This window comes from Carassius carassius, chromosome 29 (assembly GCF_963082965.1).
Source record: "Carassius carassius chromosome 29, fCarCar2.1, whole genome shotgun sequence".
NCBI lineage: Eukaryota > Metazoa > Chordata > Actinopteri > Cypriniformes > Cyprinidae > Carassius > Carassius carassius.
Genome location: NC_081783.1, coordinates 10968173 through 10993888, shown reverse-complemented (window position 1 = coordinate 10993888; position 25716 = coordinate 10968173). Strand labels below are relative to the sequence as shown.

General features: G+C 40.2%; 1 protein-coding gene across 1 annotated transcript in view; it reads left to right on the top strand.

Annotated features, from left to right (window-relative positions):
• Nucleotides 1-24846, top strand: part of glra4a (glycine receptor, alpha 4a) — a 51329-nt gene extending 26483 nt beyond the window's left edge. The window contains exons 2-9 of the mRNA XM_059515856.1: nt 777-910; nt 1357-1424; nt 2073-2296; nt 3626-3708; nt 18365-18502; nt 18763-18977; nt 20344-20493; nt 23898-24846. Coding sequence (XP_059371839.1) covers nt 777-910; nt 1357-1424; nt 2073-2296; nt 3626-3708; nt 18365-18502; nt 18763-18977; nt 20344-20493; nt 23898-24191 — 1306 coding nt within the window. The 3' untranslated portion in view covers nt 24192-24846. The remainder of the gene's footprint in view (nt 1-776; nt 911-1356; nt 1425-2072; nt 2297-3625; nt 3709-18364; nt 18503-18762; nt 18978-20343; nt 20494-23897) is intronic.
• The last annotated feature ends 870 nt before the right edge of the window (nt 24847-25716 follow it).

The window sequence follows — 25716 nt, the reverse complement described above, 5'->3', positions numbered from 1 at the left end:
AGGCAAATATAAACCCATACTTTTTCTCACTCCAAGAGATATTTGTATCTTCCAGGGCTTCGGGAAAGAACACAGACTGTGGTTACACTTTTTTTTCAAACACTATGCAATTTAAGTAGAGACTCACCTGGGAGCTTCCACTAAAATCCACATTTTCTGTAGTAAAAGCACTGAGAAACACTCACCGATCAGAAAGTTTGACATTGGAAGGATACAGGGAGTCTGATGGCCCTTCGCTCTTCAGGGGCTAGGGACTGGGGTCATGACTGATCTGCTTAAAATTGTATCAAAAGCAAGCAAGCAGGAAACACTTCACTGAAGTATCAAAAGGAGAAAGATCCAGTCGAATCCAAGACTCTGGCCTCTGGGATCCACTTGCTCCGGCCTGGCAGGTCTGTCAGGCACAGACTGAGTCCCGCTGGAACTGGAATCAAAGTCGTCTACCCTAGCTGTGACATTCGCTGCATTTCAATTGAGCCATCAGTCTGTCAGACACAATGCCTCCCCCTTCCTAGGGATTTAGTGGGTTCTGTTTTTCTTTGCCATGATCACTGTGACAGGTTTCAGTAAAAACCCAGCATGAAGAATGTATGTATAATGCAATATGCCTCCGTATTCCCTGATGAATAGACCAGTATTGCAGGACACAAGCATATGTTTGGGATGTTCCACCAGCTAGGAAATGCATGCTGGTCTTTTGAACAAATCTTTTTAAAATCTTTCTTTTGCTGTATTATCCTAAACCCCTTCTTCTTCGCTTTCTCTATCTCTGGCAGACTGGGCTCCTGTAAAGAGGAGATAAAGTCCTCCAGCAGGCCAGCCCCAAAGCCTATGTCCCCATCGGACTTTCTGGACAAGCTGATGGGAAGAACCTCCGGCTATGATGCTCGCATCAGACCCAACTTCAAAGGTGTGACAGAATGTAAACAAACAGGATTTGTCGGGATATTTGCAACATAACTTGTGAAACTGGTAGCAGCTTGATGATAGTGGCTCCTGGAAACCTAATGAGGTGACAGTAGAAAGAACCCAATGAACTGACTGTGTGCTATTACGCCAAATACATTAAGGGCCAGGAATGCTCATCTTCTGTTCTGTTGTTGTTATTATTAAAGGGATAGCTCACCCAAAAAATGAAAACATTCTGTCATCATTTACTTACCGTTATTTTATATCCATACGTTTTGTTTTTCTGTGAACCACAAAAGGAGATGTTAGGCAGAATGTTCATGCTGGTCTAGTAAATGGTGACTATGGGGTTTTTTCTACAAAAATCTTCATTCATTATCCAAACTTCTCTGACCAAAAGTAAGTGTTAGTCTAAACGTAAGAAACTTCTCCCTTCTATTCCAACAGGACCACCAGTAAATGTCACCTGTAATATTTTCATCAACAGCTTTGGCTCCATTACAGAGACAACTATGGTATGTAATCACACTGGTTCAGTTTTGTTTAATATCACCTATTCAGTATTGCAAAGGGGAATTCCTTCTCTTTCGCTCTATTCTTTCAGGCAGTATGCCCTGTTACAATTATATTACTGCTGAGTGAGTTTTTAGTCACTTACCTGACTTCTTGTCTCAAGGAGCACATCACTTAGTTTAGAGTCCATTGGGTCTGCTGATGTGCTGATAATGAACTGTCCTCCATGCAATTAAAATAAAAAATTTAGAGAACGGACGGAATCTAGAGGGAAAAAGTGGAAAAGGTGACATACCCATCCTCTAAAGCCTGTGCTTAGCACTTAATGCCTCTGTCAGCAGAATGTTTCAGCTGACCGATACAGATTGCCACTGTTAATGGTCTGTTAGTTGGTTAACCTGGGATTTGATAATTGGAAATGTGGGTCTTCCAACAGAATTTAATGTCAAGGGAGAACAAGTTATTTACTGGCATGTTGAGAGCATATCTTATTCCGACTGTGTTATGTTTGTAATTAAAATGTTAGAAAAAAGAAGAACTAAAACGAAACATTAAAACTAAAAGGAACATTAATAATAATCAAATCCAGAAATCGACCTATAAGATTTCAGGACCTAACATTTTTTAGTTTTCTCTCCCTCTTCCTACAGGATTATAGGCTTAATGTCTTTCTACGTCAGCAGTGGAATGACCCTCGATTGGCTTATAGTGAATATCCTGATAATTCTTTAGACCTGGACCCTTCTATGCTGGACTCCATATGGAAACCTGACTTGTTCTTTGCTAATGAAAAAGGTGCAAACTTTCATGAAGTCACAACAGACAACAAGCTGCTGAGGATCTTTCAGAATGGGAATGTGTTATACAGTATTAGGTAAGCAGTGAAGTCTCTCATAGATTTAAGAGAACACAGAGGAATTTACAAGAATTAGTGCAAAAGTGCAATTTAAATTTTTGCATTAAAATTCTCCTTCAGGATTATATGTTAAAGACACAAGCCAAAGTAAACAAGGCTGGTTATTAGCATCACAATGATCACAATTTGAGTCATTATTAATCATAGGAAACATACAATACATAAGATGAGAGATATATGTGGCCTAAATTAATTTAAATCTTAAAAAAAAAAAAAAAAAAAAAAATATATATATATATATATATATATATATGATTTAAAAAGTTAATTCTAAGGGTGGAGGTGGATGGAATTGAAAATAATCATGCCAAGCTTGCTCTTTGCGAACTACAGTGAAAAAAATGTCGCGTGTTGAGCATAAAAAGTTCTCCACATGAGTGTGTAAGTGTAGATATTTTGGGGTTTGAATTTAGGGTTATCACAGCACAAAAGAATCTGGCTCTTCAAAAAAGCACTGGTAGCTTTTGTCTTTCTCGGAGGCACTGCATTAAAGGAGGTAATTACACTGTTTCCTCTATCTAAACTTTCTATTACTGGTGACTCTTCCTCACGGCTAAAACCTTAATGTGTCAGCAGCATGATAAATAAATGTAAAAGAAAAACAACCGTCAGGCAGTTAGTTTGCTTTTACCAAGAAGGTACAGGATACAAAAACAGCAATTCACTGCCTCATTTGGGGAGTCACTCTGTTATCACAAATCAAAGGGATGAAGTGTACAGCCATAGAGATCTGATCTTGTACAGAGACTGTATAAACAGGGATTTTGAATAGTGGTGCATTCTGAAATAAAATGGCTGTCCTTACAAGCCTCAAAATTCAGTCATTTACATATGACTTTCCTTCTTTGAACAAAAAATAAGACATTATGAACAATGTACAGGTTGTTTATATGCAATAACATTTACTGGGGTCAAACTTAAAAATGCAAAAGCATCTTGATTTATCTTTTCTTTTTTTTGTCTTTCTTTCAAAGGATCCATCTCAAAAAAATTATTTATTCACAAAACATTACAGGAGTAGTGCATGAGTCATATTGACCATTATTATGATATTTTTATACTGTTTTGGTGTCATTCTGAAGCTTGATAGCCCCAAAGTCATATTAAAAAGCTTGGTCAGACATTTGTTAAAAAAGAGAGATTAAATAAAATTTTCATTTTTGAGTCTTCCTTGTAAGCTCCATGGGTCTTTCTCTATCCTCTATTTAACACCCTTTTCTGCCCTTTGTGGTTTTTACTTGTGACTCTTCCCCACTTTCTGCTTTCCTGTTTTGCACTCTGTCTCAGGCTAACACTTATCCTGTCTTGTCCCATGGACTTGAAGAACTTCCCAATGGACATTCAAACCTGTACCATGCAGCTAGAAAGCTGTGAGTACTCTGTTCTTCTCTTCCTCTCTCCCTCCTCACCCTTCCCCTCCTCACACTTTGCTGCATTCAGTTCTTTTGACACTGATATGGAGTTTTAATGTATGCACTAATTGCAAACACCATAAAGCCGTGGTCATGCTAGACATTTGAAATTCCCTCGGACGCGGCAACAGTCGTGATATGACATCATGCTCTGCAGCGTTTTTTTAAAAACTTAAATTCAACACATATAATAATACACATAAAATATAAAAACAAACTACTCCACATTCCTGCAGCACTGCAGTTTTAAATTTATGCTCTTTTAATTCAGATACGTGCTCATGCTGTGATGTTTCGATCTGCTGTTGGTCACAATGGTGTCACGTGATGCCAATTCGTAGTGTTCCCCAAGCTTGAACTTTGGAACGCAGTGAAATGCGAAAACTTTTCGCACGGGCTTGCGTTTCTGGTCTAACGCATTCGCAATCGTATGAATGGAAGTAAATGGAACGAAGAGTCCATAGCAAATATATTTAAAAACTTTCTTGTGTGCATTGTTGCATGAGGTGAACATATTTACATTATATGGTTTAGGCATGGAAATGTTTTTGAAACCAGTCTCTTATGCTTAACAAGCCTGCATTTATATGATAAAAAATACACAAAAATAGTAAAATATGATGACCCTGGACCACAAAACCAGTCGTAAGTAGCACAAGTATATTTGTAGCAATAGCCAACAATACACTGCATGGGTCAAAATTATTGATTTTTCTTTTATGCCAAAACTTTTTATTAGTAATATGCATTGCTACAAGGACTTAATTTGGACAACTTTAAAGGCGTTTTTTTTTTTTTGCACCCTCAGATTCCTGATTTTAAAATAGTTGTATCTCAGCCAAATAATGTCCTATCCTAACAAACAATGGAAAGCTTATTTATTAGCTTTCAGGTGATGTATAAATCTCAATTTCAAAAAATTGCCACTTATGACTGGTTTTATGGTCCAACGTCAGATATATAAGTAACTTATTCCTGTGATGATTTTTTTCCTCATTATTCCAGTCTTCAGTGTCACGTGATTAGAAATCATTCTAATATGTTGAATTGGTGTTAAGGTAACAGCTTTACTGCTTAATATCTTTATGGAAGGCACAATACATTTTCTTTAATGATAGTTTTTTTTTAACAGCAAAATATTAACAATTCTAATATTATGTCTTTACTGTCAATTTTGTCCAGTTTAATTCATCCCTCCTGAGAAAAAAAACCTTATGAATGTTAGTGTATAACTGCTACCATTCACAAATACTGTTAAGATCGTAATGACAGTACACTGTTTGTCTATTTCCACTTGCAAAACCAGTAACCTTGAGCATTAGATCTGTAGAAAATGAATAAATCAAAACAGTATTCTATGTCTCATTGCACAAAATAAAGTAGAATCTCCATATCAAAAATGGCATCCTCATTTTAAAATTGTGCATAACGTGTCCTTCCTTATTACCTTGATAAAATAAAGAGGGAGTCAAAGAAATAGACTATTCACTACCCCAGTGCCCTCGGAGCAGATAGCATCTTAACTCCAAGAACCAATTTAAAGGATATCAATAATGAAACTTTCATTTTGTTTCCCCATTCTTATGTGACCCACCTCAGTTGCCCGAGAGGCTTTTAATTCCACCTCCCTGAGACAAAAGAACACTTCTTTCTAACAACCAAAAGAGTCAAATGAGGAATCTGTGTAAAGCAGAAATGCACTGCAGATGCCACTTAGCTTGACACCTGGATTTGCCTGTTGAATTATTTGAGTTGATCCCTGTTTATGTGTTGTGACCAACATTCAGTGACTCATATGGTTTAAAAGATTTAGAGGGCATACTACACACAGACAGCGTTGTTTTACTGTCCTTTCTGTGTCCTCTGTACGTCTACAGTATTTATTCAGTGGAAAAATCCCTCCTTCGTGGCTGCAGTTAAAATTGCCCTCCTCTAAGGAGTAGGGTCAGACAAAAAGAGACACACACAGGAAGACAGGCAGGTTTACTGCCTAACAAAGTGGTTATGGAGGGCATAATCATTTCTGATTAGACAAGCGCACCTTTTTTAGGGCTTTGAAAGGGCCCACTGAAAACTGTTTTGACAAGTGTTAGGACGCAGCCAAGGGGTGGGATCACCTTGTCTGGAAAGGACACATCCTGGTAGAGAAATCTGATGCTGAAGGCAAGACGTATAGATTAAAACAAAGGTTTTAAGAGTAAAACAAAGGAGGAAAGTAAGTTTTAGGAAATTGGGTGTGCAAAAGTGTTGTCAAGGGAACAATTATTTCAAGTAAAATGATGAAAAAGGCAAGAAAATGGAGGAAAAGTGGGAGCATGACAAATTAAACAAATGTAAGACTACTGTAAAAACTGGCTATGTAAGTGTAATGGGGTGACCCTTTAAGGTGGGTGGAGCCGGGCAGAAGCTCACGGCCCCTTTAAAAACGCAGAGATTTACTTTTACGTCTGTTTTCCCTCCGGCATGGTATGCAGGTGGCGTTATTGTGTCGCAGAAAGAGAAGCTACCTAATATGCGTTAAGCATTGAGCATAAGTGGGAAATTCACTTCTTTTGACTCTTGCCGTGGGCCTGTGAATGTCCAACTAAACATTGGAAGTGTGATCAAGGCCATATTGGTGGCTGTTCTTACCGATCGTACCGAGGGCCAGTCAATTGTGCTGTAGGTAAGTTTATATAGTACTTTGTGTGTTGTTTTTAATCGGAGATGTAATTTTAGTTAGTGAATGTGGGGTTATTTGGGTAATTATTTTATAGATATCTATCCGCTGTTGTTTTGCTGCTGTGTGGCGGCTCGTTACGGCGACCAGTGGTGTGGTGCTGTGGAGACGGGAGAAGTTGTGCGCCAAGTCCCACTGATTACTGTGATAAACGCACACGGTTATGTGCGCAGGGTTTTATGTAAACGTGTGTTGATACAAGCGCGTGTTTGAGTGAGCTTGGTGCAAACGAGTGTGTGTGTGTGTGTGTGTGTGTGTGTGTGTGTGTGTGTGTGTGTGTGTGTGTGTGTGCGTGCATGGGTGCGTGCGTGTGTGTGTATGTTGAGATTATTTGGTTTGGATTAATTTTGTTATATTGGTTGGTTTAATTGTATTTTCTTTTCTGATAGGTGTTTTGTTATATTGGTCGATTTAATAGTTCTTCTTGAATCTGATACTTTTGTTATAATTTGATTTCATTGTATTTTCTTTGATTTGTTGTTGCTTGTGAATTGTGTTCTTGAGATCTTTTGTCAATTCCTTGTACCATCAAGGATTGCCATTGGGACTGGGAGGATTTATTTGATTTATTTCGTTTGCTTACTGTGTGGATTGTGGTGTTGGTTATACAACTGCATGATGGTGTGGTTTGACTTTAATTTTTTTTTCCATTCCCAAATGTTAACTTATCCCATGGGATATTGATATTGACTGTCGTGTCCAAGATCCGATTTTACAGGTGACCGCTGTATAACATCAGTATTTATTTATTTATTTATTTAATTTGTGTGAATGTAATTGTACTTTTGCATTGTTCCCTCAACTGGTGTGATTTTTATAATATATATTCTCTTATCTCTGAACATCAAATAAAGATTGTACACATCTCTGCTTGTCTTTTCCATTTGGTTGGAAACCCTGTAGTTGGGAGCGTGTATAAACTACGTTTACCCCTTAGGTGGCATTGGCTTCCGCTCACATTTGGCGTAGTCGGCAGGGTCTCTTGTTTTCAAGCAGGGGTGTGTGCTTTAAATATTGGGGTGCTTTGTTGTATGTGTTTGAAATTGGAGGTATAGATATATATATATATATATATATATACACATTTTTTTTTTTTTGTGTGTGTGTTTTTGGAGTGAGCGTTTATTTCACAGCGGCAAAGCAGCAGCGGGCAGTGAACAACGGAAGCTCATTACTCGTGAGTACGTTTTCTAGTTTTTTTTTGTTTTTGCATAATGCATTCTTCTAATGGAGATCGAGTTGGAAGAGCTGCGAAGACAGGTTCAGTCCTTGCAGTCAGAGAATGAGCAGTTACAGCGTCAAGCTAGTTCTGCAGCAGGGCCCTCAGTTAGTATTAGCTCTGCCGCTGATACACACGTTCGCGTCTCCGGTGTGGTGGATGCCCCCAGGCCCATGGCAGAGCCTGTCATTCTTGTCCCTAGAGAGCGACGATGTTCCATGTTTAGTGGAAGGGATGACGAGGAGGTTTTTGAATGGGTGGAGGAGATTAAGAGTAATTTAAGGGCTCGAAATTTATCAGCAAGGGAGGAAGCTCTGTTTATTCTTGACCATCTAGGGGGATCTGCCAGAAGTGAACTTAAGTTTAGATCAAGGGAGGAGAGGGAGGATCCTGAAAAGGTGTTTTCTGTATTAAAGGAGTTATATGGGTGTGCACGCTCGTATATTTCTCTTCAGAAGCAGTTTTTTTCCCGTAAACAAGAAGAGGGGGAGTCCTTGCAAGACTTCTCACATGCCCTTTTTGCTTTGATGGAGAAGGTAGTACAATGCGCTCCAGATGGCGTTTATTCATTTAGCTGACGCTTTTATCCAAAGCGACTTACAATTGCTATATATGTCAGAGGTCGCACGCCTCTGGAGCAACTAGGGGTTAAGCGTCTTGCTCAGGGACACATTGGTGTCACACAGTGGATTCGAACCCGGGTCTCTCACGCCAAAGGCATGTGTCTTACCCACTGCGCCAACACCACCCCGATAACAGCTTATGCCGTGAGCTTAAGCGCTATGTCCGGCTCCATCCACAGTCTACCATTTTGGATGTAAGGAAAGAGGCAATTAGGTGGGTTGAGGAGGGTTTCCGCCCTGATACACGGGAAAGAAGTTACTCTGTTCCAGCTCTTGCTACTCAGTATAGAGTCCAAGGAAATAGTTTACCCTCCCGTGGTCGAGAGAATCAGTCCGAGTTGGCTGAATTGAAAGAGATGTTGAGGGCCCAACAAGAGCAGCTAAATCAACTCACCCAAGGTCTAAAGCAACTACAGTCGCAGCATGCTTTTAATCAATCTAGGCAAGTAAACACCATAATTTGCAGACTTTGTAACCAACCAGGTCATATTGCCCTAAATTGTGTTTTGGATTTTCGTAGATCTACCGAGCAGCGGGTATCTTTGTCACAGCCAGGTAGCTCTCTGCATCCTAGTAGGCCGGCGGAAAACTTCAACCCCCTGAATTGATGAGCCACACTTCAGGAGGGGTAGCAGTCGGCTCCCAACCCTCTGAATCAGGTGGGAACCAGGCCCTTGGTAAATTATTAGGTAGCTGTCCTTCTGTCACTATTACTATGGGTGGGGTAGAGGTTCCCTGTTTATTGGACACTGGGTCGATGGTGACCACTATATCAGAGAGGTTCTTTCTCCAACATTATGAGCCTTGGGGAAAAGAGAAGTTGCTTGGTTGTGGGTGTCTACAGTTGCGGGCTGCAAATGGCTTAGATATACCTTATCTAGGTTATTTGGTGTTGGATTTTGTTGTTCTCGGGAAGAAAATCCAGAATAAGGGGGTACTTGTGGTGAAAGGCCTGTCCCACTCTTCTTTACCGGGTGGGTTACCGGGGTTGTTGGGCATGAACGTTATTCAGGAGTGCTATAGGGAGTTGTTTAGTCAACATGGACATACACTTTTTGACCTTCCAACAGTGAAAGAGACTCCTGCATGGCTTTCTGCCCTGCAGTATTGTAAGAAAAATGAAACTGATGCTGATGAGACTACTGAACAACTGGCTAGGGTTGGGGGCAGAGAAACTGTGCGAATCCCTGCCAACTCATTGCGATTTCTGCCCGTTACGTTTTCCTTGCCTGTAGGCCCTTCATCTGTGTTACTGTTTGAGCCTTTGGGGAAAGAGATTTCGCTCCCTGCTGGCCTTTTGGCCTCTGTATCGTTGGTACCAATTGTCCGAGGGTTGGCCTTTGTACCTATAGTTAATATAGGGGAACAGGACGCCTTACTGCAGCCTCATGTTGCTGTGGGAACATTGTGTAAAGTCGAGACAATTTCACAGGCAGAGGGTCGTTATGTTGTTGTACCATCAGAGGAACCATTCCTTCACCGAGCCACTATTGCATCGCAGGCAGTTGATGTAGATAAAATGGAGGAGGCAATCCAAAAGATGGATTTGTCTCAGTTGCCTCAGGATGAGCAGGCTCAAGTTAAGTCCCTTTTGTATGCATATAGGTCTGTTTTTTCAGCTTATGAGGGTGACTTGGGCTATACTAAGCTCATTACCCATGAGATCCCTCTGCTCGATACTGACCCAATACGGCAAAGGTATCGACGTTTGCCACCTTCAGACTATGAGGCAGTGAAGCAGCATATTTACCAATTGCTGCAGAGTCAGGTGATCAGAGATAGTTCTAGTCCCTATGCCTCTACGATTGTAGTCGTGAGGAAAAAGGATGGTCAGATTCGTCTTTGCGTTGATTATAGGCAGTTGAATAGTAAGACACGGAAGGATGCTTTTCCTCTGCCCCGGATCGAGGAGTCACTGGATGCCCTGTGTGGAGCCCAGTGGTTTTCCACCTTGGACCTTGCCAGTGGCTACAACCAGGTTCCGGTGGCAGAGGGAGATAAGTGTAAGACCGCCTTTTGCACACCCTTTGGGTTATTTGAGTTTAATCGAATGCCCTTTGGGCTGTGCAATGCACCTAGTACCTTTCAACGGCTTAAGGTTCCAGACGTTGTTGCTTTATTTAGACGACATTATCATTTTCTCATCTACCATTGCACAGCACTTGGAGAGGTTGGAAATGGTCTTTGTCCGACTTCAGCAAGAGGGACTTAAGGCCAAGTTAGAAAAATGCTGCTTTTTCCGGCAAGAAGTGGGCTACCTGGGGCATCTAGTGTCTAAGGATGGGGTGTCTACTGATCCTGCGAAGATCAGCACAGTTGCAGAGTGGAAGCATCCAACCAATGTGACTGAACTGCGGCTGTTTTTAGGGTTCGCAAGTTATTATAGGCGTTTTGTCGAGGGATTTGCCCAGTTGGCTTCCCCGTTACATCGGCTAGTTGCAAGCTTGGTAGGGACGAAGAAGAAGAGGGGTTCGGGGAAGTCAATTGAAAGCTGTTGGACTGAGGAGTGTGAGCAGGGGTTTCAAACTTTGAAGCAGCGATTGGTGTCCGCTCCTGTTTTGGCGTATGCAGATTTCTCCCTCCCATTTGTGTTGGAGATTGATGCTAGCCACTCTGGGTTAGGGGCAGTGCTTGGGCAGGAGAGGGATGGTAAGATGAGGCCAGTGGCATATGCTAGCAGGGGTCTTAGACCCACCGAACGGAATATGCAAAATTATAGCTCCATGAAGTTAGAGCTATTGGCATTAAAATGGGCTCTAACTGAGAAGTTCAGGGATTATCTTTTAGGGCAGAAGTGCTTGGTTTGTACAGATAATAATCCCTTGAGCTATTTGAAGACAGCCAAACTCGGTGCTTTGGAGCAACGCTGGGCTTCCCAGCTAGCCGCGTTTGACTTCGATATTCGGTATCGCCCTGGCCGTGCCAATGGTAATGCAGACGCATTGTCTAGGCAGTACACTGTGACACCTTCTCCACAGCAAGAGTGTGGAACTGCTCTGCCAGCCACTCTGGTAGAATTGCTGGGCAAGGGGAGGCCTGTAGAGGCAGCACAGAGCGCAATTTCTGCTTTTTCTACAACATCGAAAGTAGATTTACGACTGGCAGAGGAGCAGGATGCAGTCATTGGCCCAGCTCTTGGGTTTTTTTCTTCTAAAGTGTATCCAACTAAGGAACAACGTCAGTCTATGTCCAAAAGATGTTTGGAATTACTCCGTCAGTGGAGCCGGTTGTTCAAACGAGATGGCTTGCTGTATCGTCATTTAAAACTACCTGATGGGGGAGAGGAGGTGGACCAGTTAGTGCTGCCGGAGCTTTTTCAGCCAGAGGTTTATCAGCTATTGCATAGTGCTCATGGCCATCAAGGTAGGGAGCGTACCTATGAGCTGATACGCAGCCGGTGTTATTGGCCGGGAATGGAAGCGGATGTCAGGAAGCAATGCCAGGAATGTAGTCAGTGTGCTATTGCAAAAGCAAATCAGACATCAGTCCGTGCTCCAATGGGCCATTTGTCGTCATCAAGACCGAATCAGATTCTGGCAGTTGACTTTACAACCTTGGAACAGGCTAGTGATGGAAGAGAGCATGTCCTTGTTATTACGGATGTGTTCTCAAAATACACTCAGGCTGTGCCCACACGGGACCAGAAAGCGACCACGGTAGCTAACATTTTGGTCCATGAGTGGTTTTATAGGTTTGGTGTACCGGCGCAAATCCATTCAGACCAAGGTCGGAGTTTTGAGGGTGCAGTGGTCTCCCAGCTCTGTCAGTTGTATGGAGTTAAGAAGACTCACACTGTCCCATATCACCCTCAGGGAAATGGGCAGTGTGAGCGCTTCAATCGAACTCTTCATGACTTACTTCGTACACTGTCCTCAGAGCAGAAAAGGTCATGGACTTATCATATAGCACAGGTATGTTTTGCATATAATACAACTCCTCACCAGACCACCGGTGAGTCACCACATTTTTTGATGTTCGGCCAGGCCCCCAGACTTCCAGTTGATTTTCTGCTTTCAGCGGTAGATGAACCTGCCAGTGGACTGGTGAAAGACTGGGTGATGGAGCATAGGGAGAGACTTAAAACAACTTATACGAGAGTAAGGTCTCGGCTGGACAGAGCTGCTGAGCTTCGTAAAAGGCACCATGATCAGGGAGGAAGGGATTTTGTGCTGCAGGTGGGTCAAGAAGTTTATCTGCGGGACTATGGTGTCCGTGGTCGCAATAAAATACAAAATCATTGGTCCAGCATTGTTCACAAAGTAGTTAGAGCTCCTAGGGGTGATGGTGGTGTATACACTATAGGACAGGTAGATAACCCTTCCTTGGTAAAACAGGTGCACAGGTCTCACTTAAAGTTAGTACCACACATAGCATGCTCAGACCACATGGCTGATCCAGGGTTAGGGTTGTCAGATGACAACTCAGATGCGTTTTTAGCCTCCCCAATGGCAAGGGAAGAGTGGGATGTAGCTCTTATAGAGGTAACCCCTGCTGCCTTGAGTCCAGCCGAAGTGGATCTACCACTGGAGCCAGAGAGGGTTGTAGAAAGTCCTGTTGAGAGGGGGCTTGAAGGCCCTATGTTGATCGCTAATCCCCCAATTCAAATAAGTGAAGAGAGTCGACGTCAAACCACTCAGGCTACTGCTGGGAATATATTCTAACCTTTACCATCTACCAAAGGCCATTGCAACGGTTCACAATGTACATTTGAACTGTGGGCCGGTAAATGCTCCATTTCAACCTAGTCAGTCCCAGGATTGCCCTTTCCGTCCATGGTTGTAGATTGGATCATCGGGACGATGATCGAAAAGCCAGGGGTAGAATGTAATGGGGTGACCCTTTAAGGTGGGTGGAGCCGGGCAGAAGCTCACGGCCCCTTTAAAAATGCGGAGATTTACTTTTACGTCCGTTTTCCCTCCGGCATGGTATGCAGGTGGCGTTATTGTATCGCAGAAAGAGAAGCTACCTAATATGCGTTAAGCATTGAGTATAAGTGGGAAATTCACTTCTTTTGACTCTTGCCGTGGGCCTGTGAATGTCCAACTAAACATTGGAAGTGTGATCAAGGCCATATTGGTGGCCGTTCTTACCGATCGTACCGAGGGCCAGTCAATTGTGCTGTAGATAAGTTTATATAGTACTTTGTGTGTTGTTTTTAATCGGAGATGTAATTTTAGTTAGTGAATGTGGGGTTAATTGGGTAATTATTTTGTAGATATCTGCCCGCTGTTGTTTTGCTGCTGTGTGGCGGCTCGTTACGGCGACCAGTGGTGTGGTGCTGTGGAGACGGGAGAAGTTGTGCGCTCAAGTCCCACTGATTACTGTGATAAACGCACGCAGTTATGTGCGCAGGGTTTTATGTAAACGTGTGTTTATACAAGCGCGTGTTTGAGTGAGCTTGGTGCAAACGAGTGTGTGTGTGTGTGTGTGTGTGTGTGTGTGTGTGTGTGTGTGTGTGTGTGCGTGCGTGCATGGGTGCGTGCGTGTGTGTGTATGTTGAGATTATTTGGTTTAGATTAATTTTGTTATATTGGTTGGTTTAATTGTATTTTCTTTTCTGATAAGTGTTTTGTTATATTGGTCGATTTAATAGTTCTTCTTGAATCTGATACTTTTGTTATAATTTGATTTCATTGTATTTTCTTTGATTTGTTGTTGCTTGTGAATTGTGTTCTTGAGATCTTTTGTCAATTCCTTGTACCATCAAGGATCGCCATTGGGACTGGGAGGATTTATTTGATTTATTTCGTTTGCTTACTGTGTGGATTGTGGTGTTGGTTATACAACTGCATGATGGTGTGGTTTGACTTAAATTTTTTTTTCCATTCCCAAATGTTAACTTATCCCATGGGATATTGATATTGACTGTCGTGTCCAAGATCCGATTTTACAGGTGACCGCTGTATAACATCAGTATTTATTTATTTAATTTGTGTGAATGTAATTGTACTTTTGCATTGTTCCCTCAACTGGTGTGATTTTTATAATATATATTCTCTTATCTCTGAACATCAAATAAAGATTGTACACATCTCTGCTTGTCTTTTCCATTTGGTTGGAAACCCTGTAGTTGGGAGCGTGTATAAACTACGTTTACCCCTTAGGTGGCATTGGCCTGCGCTCACATAAGCCTTTAGCATTAAGCCTTCAAAAATGAACAATTTTAGGCATTACTGACACAGATTTAGTGAACAGATGCTTTTGTGGATTATAAGGAATAACATTTAATAAAAAAATTTGACCCAAAGTAACACTGAAAAGCAATAAAAAGAGTCTATATCTGAAATATACACTACCATTTAAAAATTTTTAGTAAGTAATGTGTTTTTTTTTTTTAAGAAACCGATACTTTAAGCAGGCACTGAATTTATCAGAGACAGTGAATACATTTTTAATATTACTAAATATTTATATTTCAAATAGATGCTGTTCTTTGATTTTTCTTTTCCTTAAAAACTTCCTGGAAAAAATGTTAACACAGTTTCCACAAAAATATTAAACAGCACAGCTGTTTTCAGCATTGCAAAAAATATATATAATAATAATAAATAAATATAAAAATTCTTGAGCATCATCAGCATATTAGAATGATTTCTGAAGAATCATGTGACTGAATAGTAATGGCTACTGAAAAATCAGCCTTGACACCACAGGGATACATACATTTTTTTAAATATATTAAAATAGAAAACAGTAGCCTTGGTGATAAGAGCCTTCATTTTCATTTTTACTGCAACAAGTGAGTTCTAAAAGAATAACATTATGGGAATAGTATTGCATATAATGCCTTTTTGAAATATATGGACATTTGAAACAGTAGACAAAACAAAACCTTCCTTATCTCGGAAAACATTCATATTCCTAGTACTAGTTTGAATACAATGTGTGGAACCACACCGGACTTTTCAAAGACACCAAGACATTCAAGGACTTTCGGTCTTCATCCTTTTTTCATGGGTTTGTTGTTTTGAAGATGAATGGATAGATGTCTTTGTAAATCCCTTAGGGTCTCTGATAGACATCAATATTATTCAGATTTGTCAAGTATTCTACACTGTTATTGCATACCTCATTCATTTTTAATAGGCCACTATTCTGACCGTGTAGATGTGTCCGTCTTTCTCTCCTTCTCAAATTGCGCTTGTGGAGAGCACTTGAGAAACAGTGGGCCCTAATACACCCGGCGCATTGTGTGGTGTTTTTTTGGTAGTTTCAGCCCAACGTAGTTGTCATTTTCACATCCTGCACCACGTTGTTTAAATAGCAATTGCATTTGCGCCCATGGGCATGCTGGTCTGAAAGCAGGAGCATTGCTATTTTGAGGCAACTGAAATAGACTGTGCCACTGACCAACAAAAACCTGGTCTAAAGTCAGTGGTGCATAGTATAGGCAGTTCCACAGTGCGTACACTCTTCTCATCACATGCACAGCAGCACACAAACATGCCAAAAATAAAGGATTGCAATGTGAAAGATTATTATTGTGTAGGCTACATAAATATAGAAATGCCTACATGTCATAATGGATAGTCATTGCATGTATCAGAATTAGGCTACCTAGTTGCTCCCACACGAGCAGCTCCATTTCATCTCGGAGACCAGTTATGTCTTTGCGCTTGCAAATTCCACCAGGTAAATAGCAAATCCGCCATGGAATGAGCACAACTGGCTCTTAAAGGGAATGGGAGATGAGACTCGGATTGAAGTTGGTAATGAGTAGTTATGAACAAATGAAAAAAAAGTAGAAAGGGCGACAGCGCAAGTATTAAAATAAATTATCATTCATGTTTTCTTAAAGGTGCAATAGGTTTTTATCTTCATAAACATTTTTGTTATGCTGGTTGAAAGTCTCTTCACATCCCTATAGCAATCATTAAGTTCAGTAGTCTAAATGTATTTATCTGTATTTATATATTCTGTGGAAGGCGTAGGATCAAGAAATGTAACGTCCAATCAAAACACTCAGTCCGAGTGTTTTAAATGGCTTTCCTACCTGCCTGTCAACATATGTATGTATGTATCTGCATACCTCGGCACAGGGCCATGTGGTGACAATCACAGGGGTCCATGGCTGAGGGAGGGGCCCCCAGAGATCTCAACCGACTGGCTGAGGCCAGCCTAAAAAGACACTCAGGACGGTTGACGGGCCACTGCTGCATGTCGTCACGAAAGCTTATAATTTTCACGTGCCTTTAAACCTTGCCAATTTAAACTTTCAAAAGAGTTGAAAGCATTCAAACACAAGACACGGGAAAGCTCGACTGAGTAGGCTATTTGTGCGCTGTGTTCGGTGCGCACAAAGAGCCACATCTCAAGGAGAGCAACACCGAACCGAGCTCTCCTTCAGGAAGTTTGCATCCTCCTACACATGAACAAACAAATACAAATCGCAGTTTAAACAAACAGAAAAGATGTGAAAGAACCCAATTCAGCACCCGCGCACTGTGTTCTGGTGTTCACGCAGAGACAATTCTCAAAGCGCTTAAACACCGAATCTGCCTTTTCTTGCTTTTGTACCGACAAATACAGGTGTAGTAGTTCAAGTAGTTTAAATCTTTGGTACTTTTAATTGTGATGATTTTGGCTCACATTTAACAATAACTCTCAACGAAAAAAATCTCAACAGATTAGAATACTTCATAAAACCAATTAAAAAAAAACATTTAGTGAATCATTGGCCTTCTGGAAAGTATGTTCATTTACTGTACATGTACTCAATACTTGGTAGGGGCTCCTTTTGCTTCAATTACTGCCTCAATTTAGCGTGGCATGGAGGTGATCAGTTTGTGGCACTGCTGAGGTGGTATGGAAGCCCAGGATTCTTTGACAGTGGCCTTCAGCTCATCTGCATTGTTTGGTCTCTTGTTTCTCATTTTCCTCTTGACAAAAGCCCATAGATTCCTTGTGGGTTTCAGGTCTGATGAGTTTGCTGGCCAGTCAAGCACTCCAACACCATGGTCATTTAACCAACTTTTGGTGCTTTTGGCAGTGTGGGTAGGTGCCAAGTCCTGCTGGAAAATGAAATCAGCATCTTCAAAAAGCTGGTCAGCATGAAATGCTCCAAGATTTTTTGGTAAACGGGTGCAGTGACTTTCAAAAAACCCAATGGACCAACACCAGATGATGACATTGCACCCCAAATCATCACAGACTGTGGAAACTTAACACTGGACTTCAAGCAATTTGGGCTATGAGCTTCTCCACCCTTCCTCCAGACTCTAGGTCCTTGGTTTCCAAATGAAATACAAAACTTGCTCTCATCTGAAAAAGACAGGGCCCACTGATACAACCTAGCCTCGCTAACACCAGCTATTGCCCTGCCTCTGCATACCTTGTTCGCGCAGACAGTATACGTCATCAGCGCATTAATGCACACTGTGCAGACAAAGCGAGAATGGCAGACAAACATCAACACGGTCTTCCATCCTGGTATTGTAGTACTTTAGAAGTTTTTTTGCTTGTGAATGACACACGACGTAGCCCAGCGGTTCCCAATTCCAGTCCTCACACACAAATTTTGCATGTCTTGCTTAGTTAAGACACCAGATTCAGATTACTCGTTAGAAGTGTTCCAATCAAAATGATCCCTACACTGTATTCATTGCTCCCTACTCCCTAAGCAGAGGTTTACTTCACTTCGGAACATGGACTAGAATTGGGAACCATTGATGTAGCCTATTGTAGTTCTGTTATCTTAGTTATTCTGTTCTGTGAGCATAAATGTGTTCAGGGGGCGTGGTTTTGGATGGCGATTGCAAGAAGGGTGGGACATTCGCTTTCAGTGCTATTAGGCTAATGTAAGCATTTTCCAAGATCTCCTATTGCACCAATTAAAAAACAAAACTAAAATTCATTAATCTTTGAGAACAAGGTTCTCTGCCCTATGCAGCTTGTGTATTTTGCATATAGGGAGGATTGGCTCTGGTTGTCTGGCAGATGACCTTTTACACAGTTTACAAAGTATGGGATGAGAGAGGAAGCATGACAGGTCTAATTCACACTCTTTTGCACAGATGTGCATTTTTCTATCTAATTCGCTCTCTTTTTTCACAGTTGGCTACACCATGAATGATCTGATCTTCGAGTGGCTTTCTGATAGCCCTGTGCAGGTGGCAGATGACTTGACTCTTCCACAATTTTTACTAAAGGAGGAAAAAGATCTTGGCTACTGTACTAAGCACTACAACACAGGTAATTTTTTCACTATGACCTTAGTTCATGCACATCCAATTATTTCTATAAAAACAATTTTAAAATACACTGTGGTATACATAATTGATTTCAAGGACCTCTTATGAATTTACATGAAAATACATAAATCTGCAATATTATTAAATATACTCCAGAAATAAGACCCAACCAGATGTACTTAACAAGGTGTAAAAAAATGCATTAAAAGTTGCTATACATAATTACTTACCTATTATGTCACTGTTTTTGCGATCTTCTAGGTAAATTCACCTGCATTGAGGTGAAGTTTCACTTAGAGAGACAGATGGGCTACTATCTCATTCAGATGTACATCCCCAGTCTGCTGATTGTCATCTTGTCTTGGGTGTCTTTCTGGATCAACATGGATGCCGCCCCTGCTCGGGTAGGCTTGGGTATCACCACTGTGCTCACCATGACCACCCAGAGCTCTGGTTCACGAGCTTCTCTACCCAAGGTAGGATAACCAAAATGACCCTGCTCCTGTGAGAAAAAAAAGAGAAACACTTCAGAAAGTGCAATTATAAAATAATGAGTGCATTAATGAGAAAAAACACATGAGAAAAGGAGAGAGGTGGGAATAAGCTTGAAGTGCTATTTGTTAAATTAGCAGGAAAATTATGAAAGCACAGTTGATTCTGTTTCAGAATTAATTTACTAAATATATAACACTATAACACTTCAAGAAGTCACACGAAAAAATGCAATTCTTACTGTATTTTCTGACTACTATCAGATTGGATCAGTTAGTTTTTTTAGCTTGAGACCCAGATCAGTCTGGTTCATGAACAAATCTATAGTTTTGTAATGTTGATCAAAAGATAATTTTAGTCCTAGTGGAAACGAGTGGCCAGGAATAATCTTTAAAATTTCACATTTGTTTTTAAAGACAGAAAGACAATTTTGGTTATTAAAGACCAAATTTTCATTTTGGGTGAACTATTCCTTTGAATTAAATAAGACATGTAGATCTAAGAAACATGACGGATTACAATTATTGTTTTGGGGTGTTTGTAAAGTAAAACCTCACTGTATGCTGAGAGGGTTAAAGCTGAAAAGTAGGCTATTAATAGATCATTCACATCTCTTCTGAAACAAAACTGTCACTTACATGAATTTTGTAGGTCTGAAGAACTAAAAAAAAAAAAGATCATGAATTCTGAAGGTCAGAAAAACTCTATATTATGATACACACATGTAAACATGCACTATTACCGCTGTACTGCCTCTTGCTGATTTTTTCTGAATCTCGCGCCTGGGCGCAGTGTTTTCGCAACACAAGTTAATGAAGTTAGATTTTTTTTTTTCTTACGGCGCTCCAACATTCTGTGACGTTCTTTTATATACTTCGCCTCGTGTTTTTCAATGTGTTCAATATGAATGGTCTCTTGTGAAATAAAGTGATGCACTTTTTCTACCTCAAGAAAAAACCCACCAAGCTTATCAGACGCAGTCAACGTGCATGTGCACACAACCAAAGTATGCTTTACTGTGGATTAGTCAAGTGAAAAAAAAATAAGCATAAATTAATCCTAAATGAAACATAAATTACAAAATAAACATAGATTATTTATTGTAAAATTTGACATACCCCGATTTAAACCAAATGTTTTTTGCCTTTTTACCTGCTTGTAAAAGTATGTAATTGTAAATTGAAATAATGTCCACTTCAGATGTTTTAACACTAAAGACTTTGTGATGTCTTCTATAAAAAAGGCATCAATTGATATCAAATAAAAATACAAAGAAAACACTACCTCATTATTCCTAGAAATGCCTTTATTGATGAAATATTGATATTGGTTTTGCAATTTGATTCCCAGGTGTCCTACGTTAAGGCCATTGACATATGGATGGCCGTTTGTCTGTTGTTTGTGTTTGCTGCATTGCTGGAGTATGCAGCAGTCAACTTCGTCTCAAGGCAACACAAGGAGTTCATCAGGATGCGCAAGAAGCAGCGAAGGCAGAGAATCGTAAGTGCGACAAACGTACACACACACACAAACAAATACAGGCTGTCTTGTCACCCTGGATTACACTTTGACTCGCATCTCTTCTTATTGTGCTCAGCCACATATCCAAACACTGGCAACGGCCACACTAGGCTACAGCTGGCTGTCACATCTCGTGTGGGGGAATTCAGATCAGCCTGTTTCCATAGTGAACAGAACCCTATGTTGAGCCCACTATTTGTGCCACCTTGTAAAGCCTAGCCACATCCAATTTCCAAAGGCCAACAACCTGCTTCCTGATCCGAGATCACAGACACTGACTGAAATTCTAAAGAGGCTTCTAAACGAAAAGAAAATACCCTCAAGGCTCTGCAGAGTAAAATCAGTCTAAACACATTAAATGTTAACAGATTTATAATGTAATTTCTATAAATCCTGATATGTTGGACTATAATAAAGATCAAAGCCCAGCAATCACATGTAAAACTATATTGACTAAAACAGCTAGGGCACTTTCTGGGCTTGTACGACAGTGTTCGCCATCCAAACTCACAGTGCGGGAGATTTACGAGTGTGGTTTTTGTATCTGAATCAATAATGAGAGAAAAATAAGAATAACCCCTATTAAGAATGAGTGAGTCCTCCTCCCCTCCTGCCTTGGAGATCTAGGCGGCATTACTCTTCGTCCTATTCTCTCCTGCCAAGAAAGTCTCTGGTCTAAATGATCAATCTGGGTGGTATCGATGCACGGGTCACTGGCTGAGAGAGCTGTTAGGCTGATGGACCAACTACTGGCCAGTATTAATCAATACAACAAATCCTTGGCTTTATCCTGCCTTAATAACACCATAGACAAATTAGGCCACATGTTCCTGCTCAAGAAAACACAAACAGATGGGTGTTGAGAGGATCGTGCCCAGTTCAGGGATGCACAAATCCATATATTTTCAGAATTAACCAGTTGTGTTACCTGAAAGACTAGTTCACTTATCAGATGTATAATTAGACTGGTTCCAGATGCATGCAATGGCTTTTTTTAGGGGGTGCTTACATTTATTTTTACTTTAGTCATTTTAGAACTCATTTAAAAAAAAAAAAAAAAAAAAACTAAATAAAGTTGATCTCAATAATCTGCTGATTAGTATGTGTCTTAAACATCAGCATGACCATTATCCACTTGTCTAAAAACTTTATCAAGTTTTGCTAAAGAGTCTGAAAGAATGGTCGAATTTAGCTTGAGTGTGCTCTTTATTGGAGTGTCCCTCAGAAACCTGCAAGAAGTGTACACTCACAAGTAGTGTTGCCTAGCAACTTGGATGGTGCTGGAGAGCAGCAGCTTGATAGCTGTTGTCTCTTAAATTCTCGTTGAAGTATTTACACAGTTACCAATATTAATGAAAATAAGTCTGCTCAGCCTGCCTATATAATGTTATGCACTACTTGATGCTTGAAAATGCACTAAACTGTGCAAGATACATAAGAATAACAGCTTGATTGAGGGATGGATGTGCTCTATTGATCCCCAGAAGTTAATTTAGAGAATGACTGAGACAGATGTTCCAAACTGTTATATAACAGGAACATTTCACAATGCTCCGTGCTCACTATCATTCTTCCTCATGAAGGATCAAGCAATGCAGCCAGGAAGCTTCGACTCACTACGGAGAGTGAACAAGCTCCCTGGCAACAGCGCCAGCAAATTCAACCAGCACTGCAACACCTGCGCCAGGGTAAAAATACCATCTGTGTCCCCTTCTTATTTGCCCACGAGCAAACACTGAGTCCCATAAGCCCAGAAGCCCCTCCGTCCTAAACTGGCCCAGTTCACAGCTGGTATTAACAAACTTCTCAAGTGATCACTTACAATTGTCGTATATTCCTGAAAGTAATGCGTCTCCTGTGATCACGTTATTGAATATAGAAATGAATGTTAATGCCAGGTGTAAAATGGGACATTATTGTCCACACATTTCTATTACACCCATTAATTGCATACAGTGTTAATGCAAAAACAGCTTGGATTATATAGTTATATAAGCACATTTACTTTAAGCACATATGAATTACAAATGCTTGTCCCATACTCCAGGGCAAATATGGTCATGCTGAAACAAATAAAAACATTGTAAACAAATATGTAAACTTTATTGTTTTATATATATATATATATATAAAACCTGCAGCTGTGGTTTCCAGAAATATAATGTAAATAAAAATATATTAGAAACATTGTAGGTTTTATGAATTCAACTTAAATTTATAGACTGTAGCCTATATTAATATACATACTGTGCACTATGACAATATATTATGATTCTAAGAAATAACCTAACACCATAATGTGCATAACTGAAACAAAAAAAAAATTCAAAGGAAAACTGTCAAATGTAAAAGGTACCACAAAGAATTCTCAAATTGTCATTTACAGATTTCACTGTAAATTCTGTGATGATTTTTTTTTCTGAAATTGTAAATTTAACAGTATTTTCCTTGAAATGATTAATTAGATTTATGTATAAGTGAGGGAATGAACTGTACTGTTAATCAATTATGCACTTTTCACCATTGCATTTTTAAAGAATTTTACCATTAAAATTACAATCATTTTCTCAGTTTATATTTATCAAATGCACCAATGAGTATTCCTCAAGTATGTGCTTATAGTAAAGTATTCATAGCTCCACCCAGAATTTTTCTTTCCTTTAGACTTCATATTCCTTCAGAGTTTGTTGAGTGACCCCAGTATGCAGTAGCCCTTAGTCCTTATACAAATGAAACTGACTTGTTTTATACTTAATCGTTTTGTGCAACAGAGTTCTTTTTACATGCTTGACTCAGACTCTGAGTCTGGATATGGCCTGGCCATGATTAATAAGGTAAGCACTGACCTAAACTGTGTTCACAGGTGACATTCATTCACTCTTAAGGGTGTCTTTATCTTAAACCAAACACATCATTATTCCTAGTCATGTGATTGACTGGATTGTTTTTGGGTCCAAGCAGAGAATTTAATGAAGAACTAAACGAGAATTTAATCTTCTTATCCTCTCGAGGAAAGGGGTAATTTGTCATAGATTGACAGATAAACTGATCCAAATGACTAATTTATATGGCATTAGAGGCAATGAACTAAGCCAAAGTGGAAAAGTAAGGGGAATACTTACAAAATAAAGCCTTCTGTTTTTGTTTTTTTGGTAAGGAAACCATGCAGGAATTATTCTTGTGTCCATCTTTACCAATGTTTTTTTGCTTTCTAAAACAAGTAAAGTATAGCCCACCACCAATTGCAATTTTTTAGTGCTTTTATTTGAATGTGCCCTGCCCTGTTTCTTTGATGGACTGCCACTTTTTATTGTGCAGCGAGAGGAGTATTTATAAAATTTTCTTTGTTGCCTGCTTCTAAAAATGCATTTCTTCTGTTAAAGGAGGAGGAGATTGTTCGGGAGAGCCGTGGCTTTTACTTTCGTGGGTATGGACTCGGCCATTGCTTACAAGCAAAAGACGGGACAGCTGTGGAGGGGTCCACCGTATTCGCCCCACCACCCCCAGTGCAAGTGCTATACGATGGAGAGGCCGTCCGGAAGCGTTTTGTTGACCGAGCCAAGCGAATCGACACCATATCCAGAGCCGTGTTTCCTCTCAGCTTCCTCATATTCAACGTCTTCTACTGGATCACCTACAAAGTGCTGCGACACGAGGACATCCACACTAACCTGTAATCACTCTTGGTTACACCACTTGCTCATCTTACTGCTTCTTTCTTTTCTTATATCTCTTCATTTGAACCAGAACCGCCTCATACTCACACTAGAAGTGTATTTCAAAGGCTTATTCACCCCAGAATTGCCGTCAGTGCTAAAACCATGTGCTCAGGTGTGACTTCTGGATTTCAAAAAGATTTTAAAGAGCCCACTCAGAGCGAATGGGGGCTCGTAGATGCAAATGCTGCTGTTGGGGACCTGGCTCTCCTCTCTTTCACATCTTCATTCGAGTGGATTGCACTAATAGCCAGTGCTATTGTCCTCACTTTGTAGGCTCCATTTGAGTTATTGGCTGAAAGATTCTCGGTTGGATAGAAAATATTGACTTGAATTTTACCACAAGGCGCATCCTTGAATGAATGTTTTTGAAAACCTCAAAACAAATGTGTTTTTTACATCCCAAAATGCCAAACTAATGGGCTGTGAAGGGGAGGATTGGGATTTATTATTCATGAGAACAGTTACAGGGCAATGGTGTACTGTTTTACTAAATAATGAGATTATAAATATATATGACTGTATAAAGTGTACATATGCAGAGTTGTTCACAGACTGCAGACAGCACAAATGTGTATTTCTTTTTGTCTTTTGAATTTAAATAAATGGATATTCTACCAGGATCTTGGAGTTGTTTTCTACCGTGGTGCAAAATGTTACACAAAAGCACAAAAAAGTATTCAATCTGGATTTATTTCAGGATTAGTGTATGATGAACCCCATTCAGAGTGATTCTTCTGTTGTTTTTCATTAACATTAATCATTCCATTCAAAAAATGCAAAAATCCAAATCATTCCATCATGTGTTAAATTGCTTAAACTAATGGCAGTAAGAAATGGATGATTTGTGACGCTCTGTCACTGTGGAAGCACTAGGCTTTAATTGTCAACAAACAGAGACATGTATCACACATCACAGCCATTCTTTATTATTGCTAGACCCTAATGTGTCCCTCAGTCAAACATAAAGGCCATCGTTTATTTTCCTGTCCGAAGAGCCATTGAAGGCTGTGCAGAGATGCAGGGTGAAGGAGAAAAGCCTTCATGCTGAAGAAGGATGGATGAGGATTTTAATGGGAATCACAAGGTGTTTTTTATCAGCTAATGAGTTTGAAAAGGACTCTGCGTTCTTTGCTAATGACAATGAATTAAGGTCATCAACCTCGGTGCACATCCCTTTGTCTGAGGAGTAACTAATCTAGTCTTCTTTATGCTAGTGTCCCATGGGTGAGTGAGTGTATGTACAGACGAGCAAGTGGAAAAGGAAACAAAATGCTTTGTGCAGGAAATGATAAATGCCGATTAATGCCACCCCATTTGTAAAAACATTATATATATATATTTTTTTTTTTTTAATTGCTAATTTCAAACAAAATGACAAAACTTGATTTTCTGTTTGAATGACAGACTTCTCTTTGGTGAATGTTTGACTTCTCTAGTCACTTTGTCTACTTAAACCCTTACAATCAGATCTGCCTCCATCCAA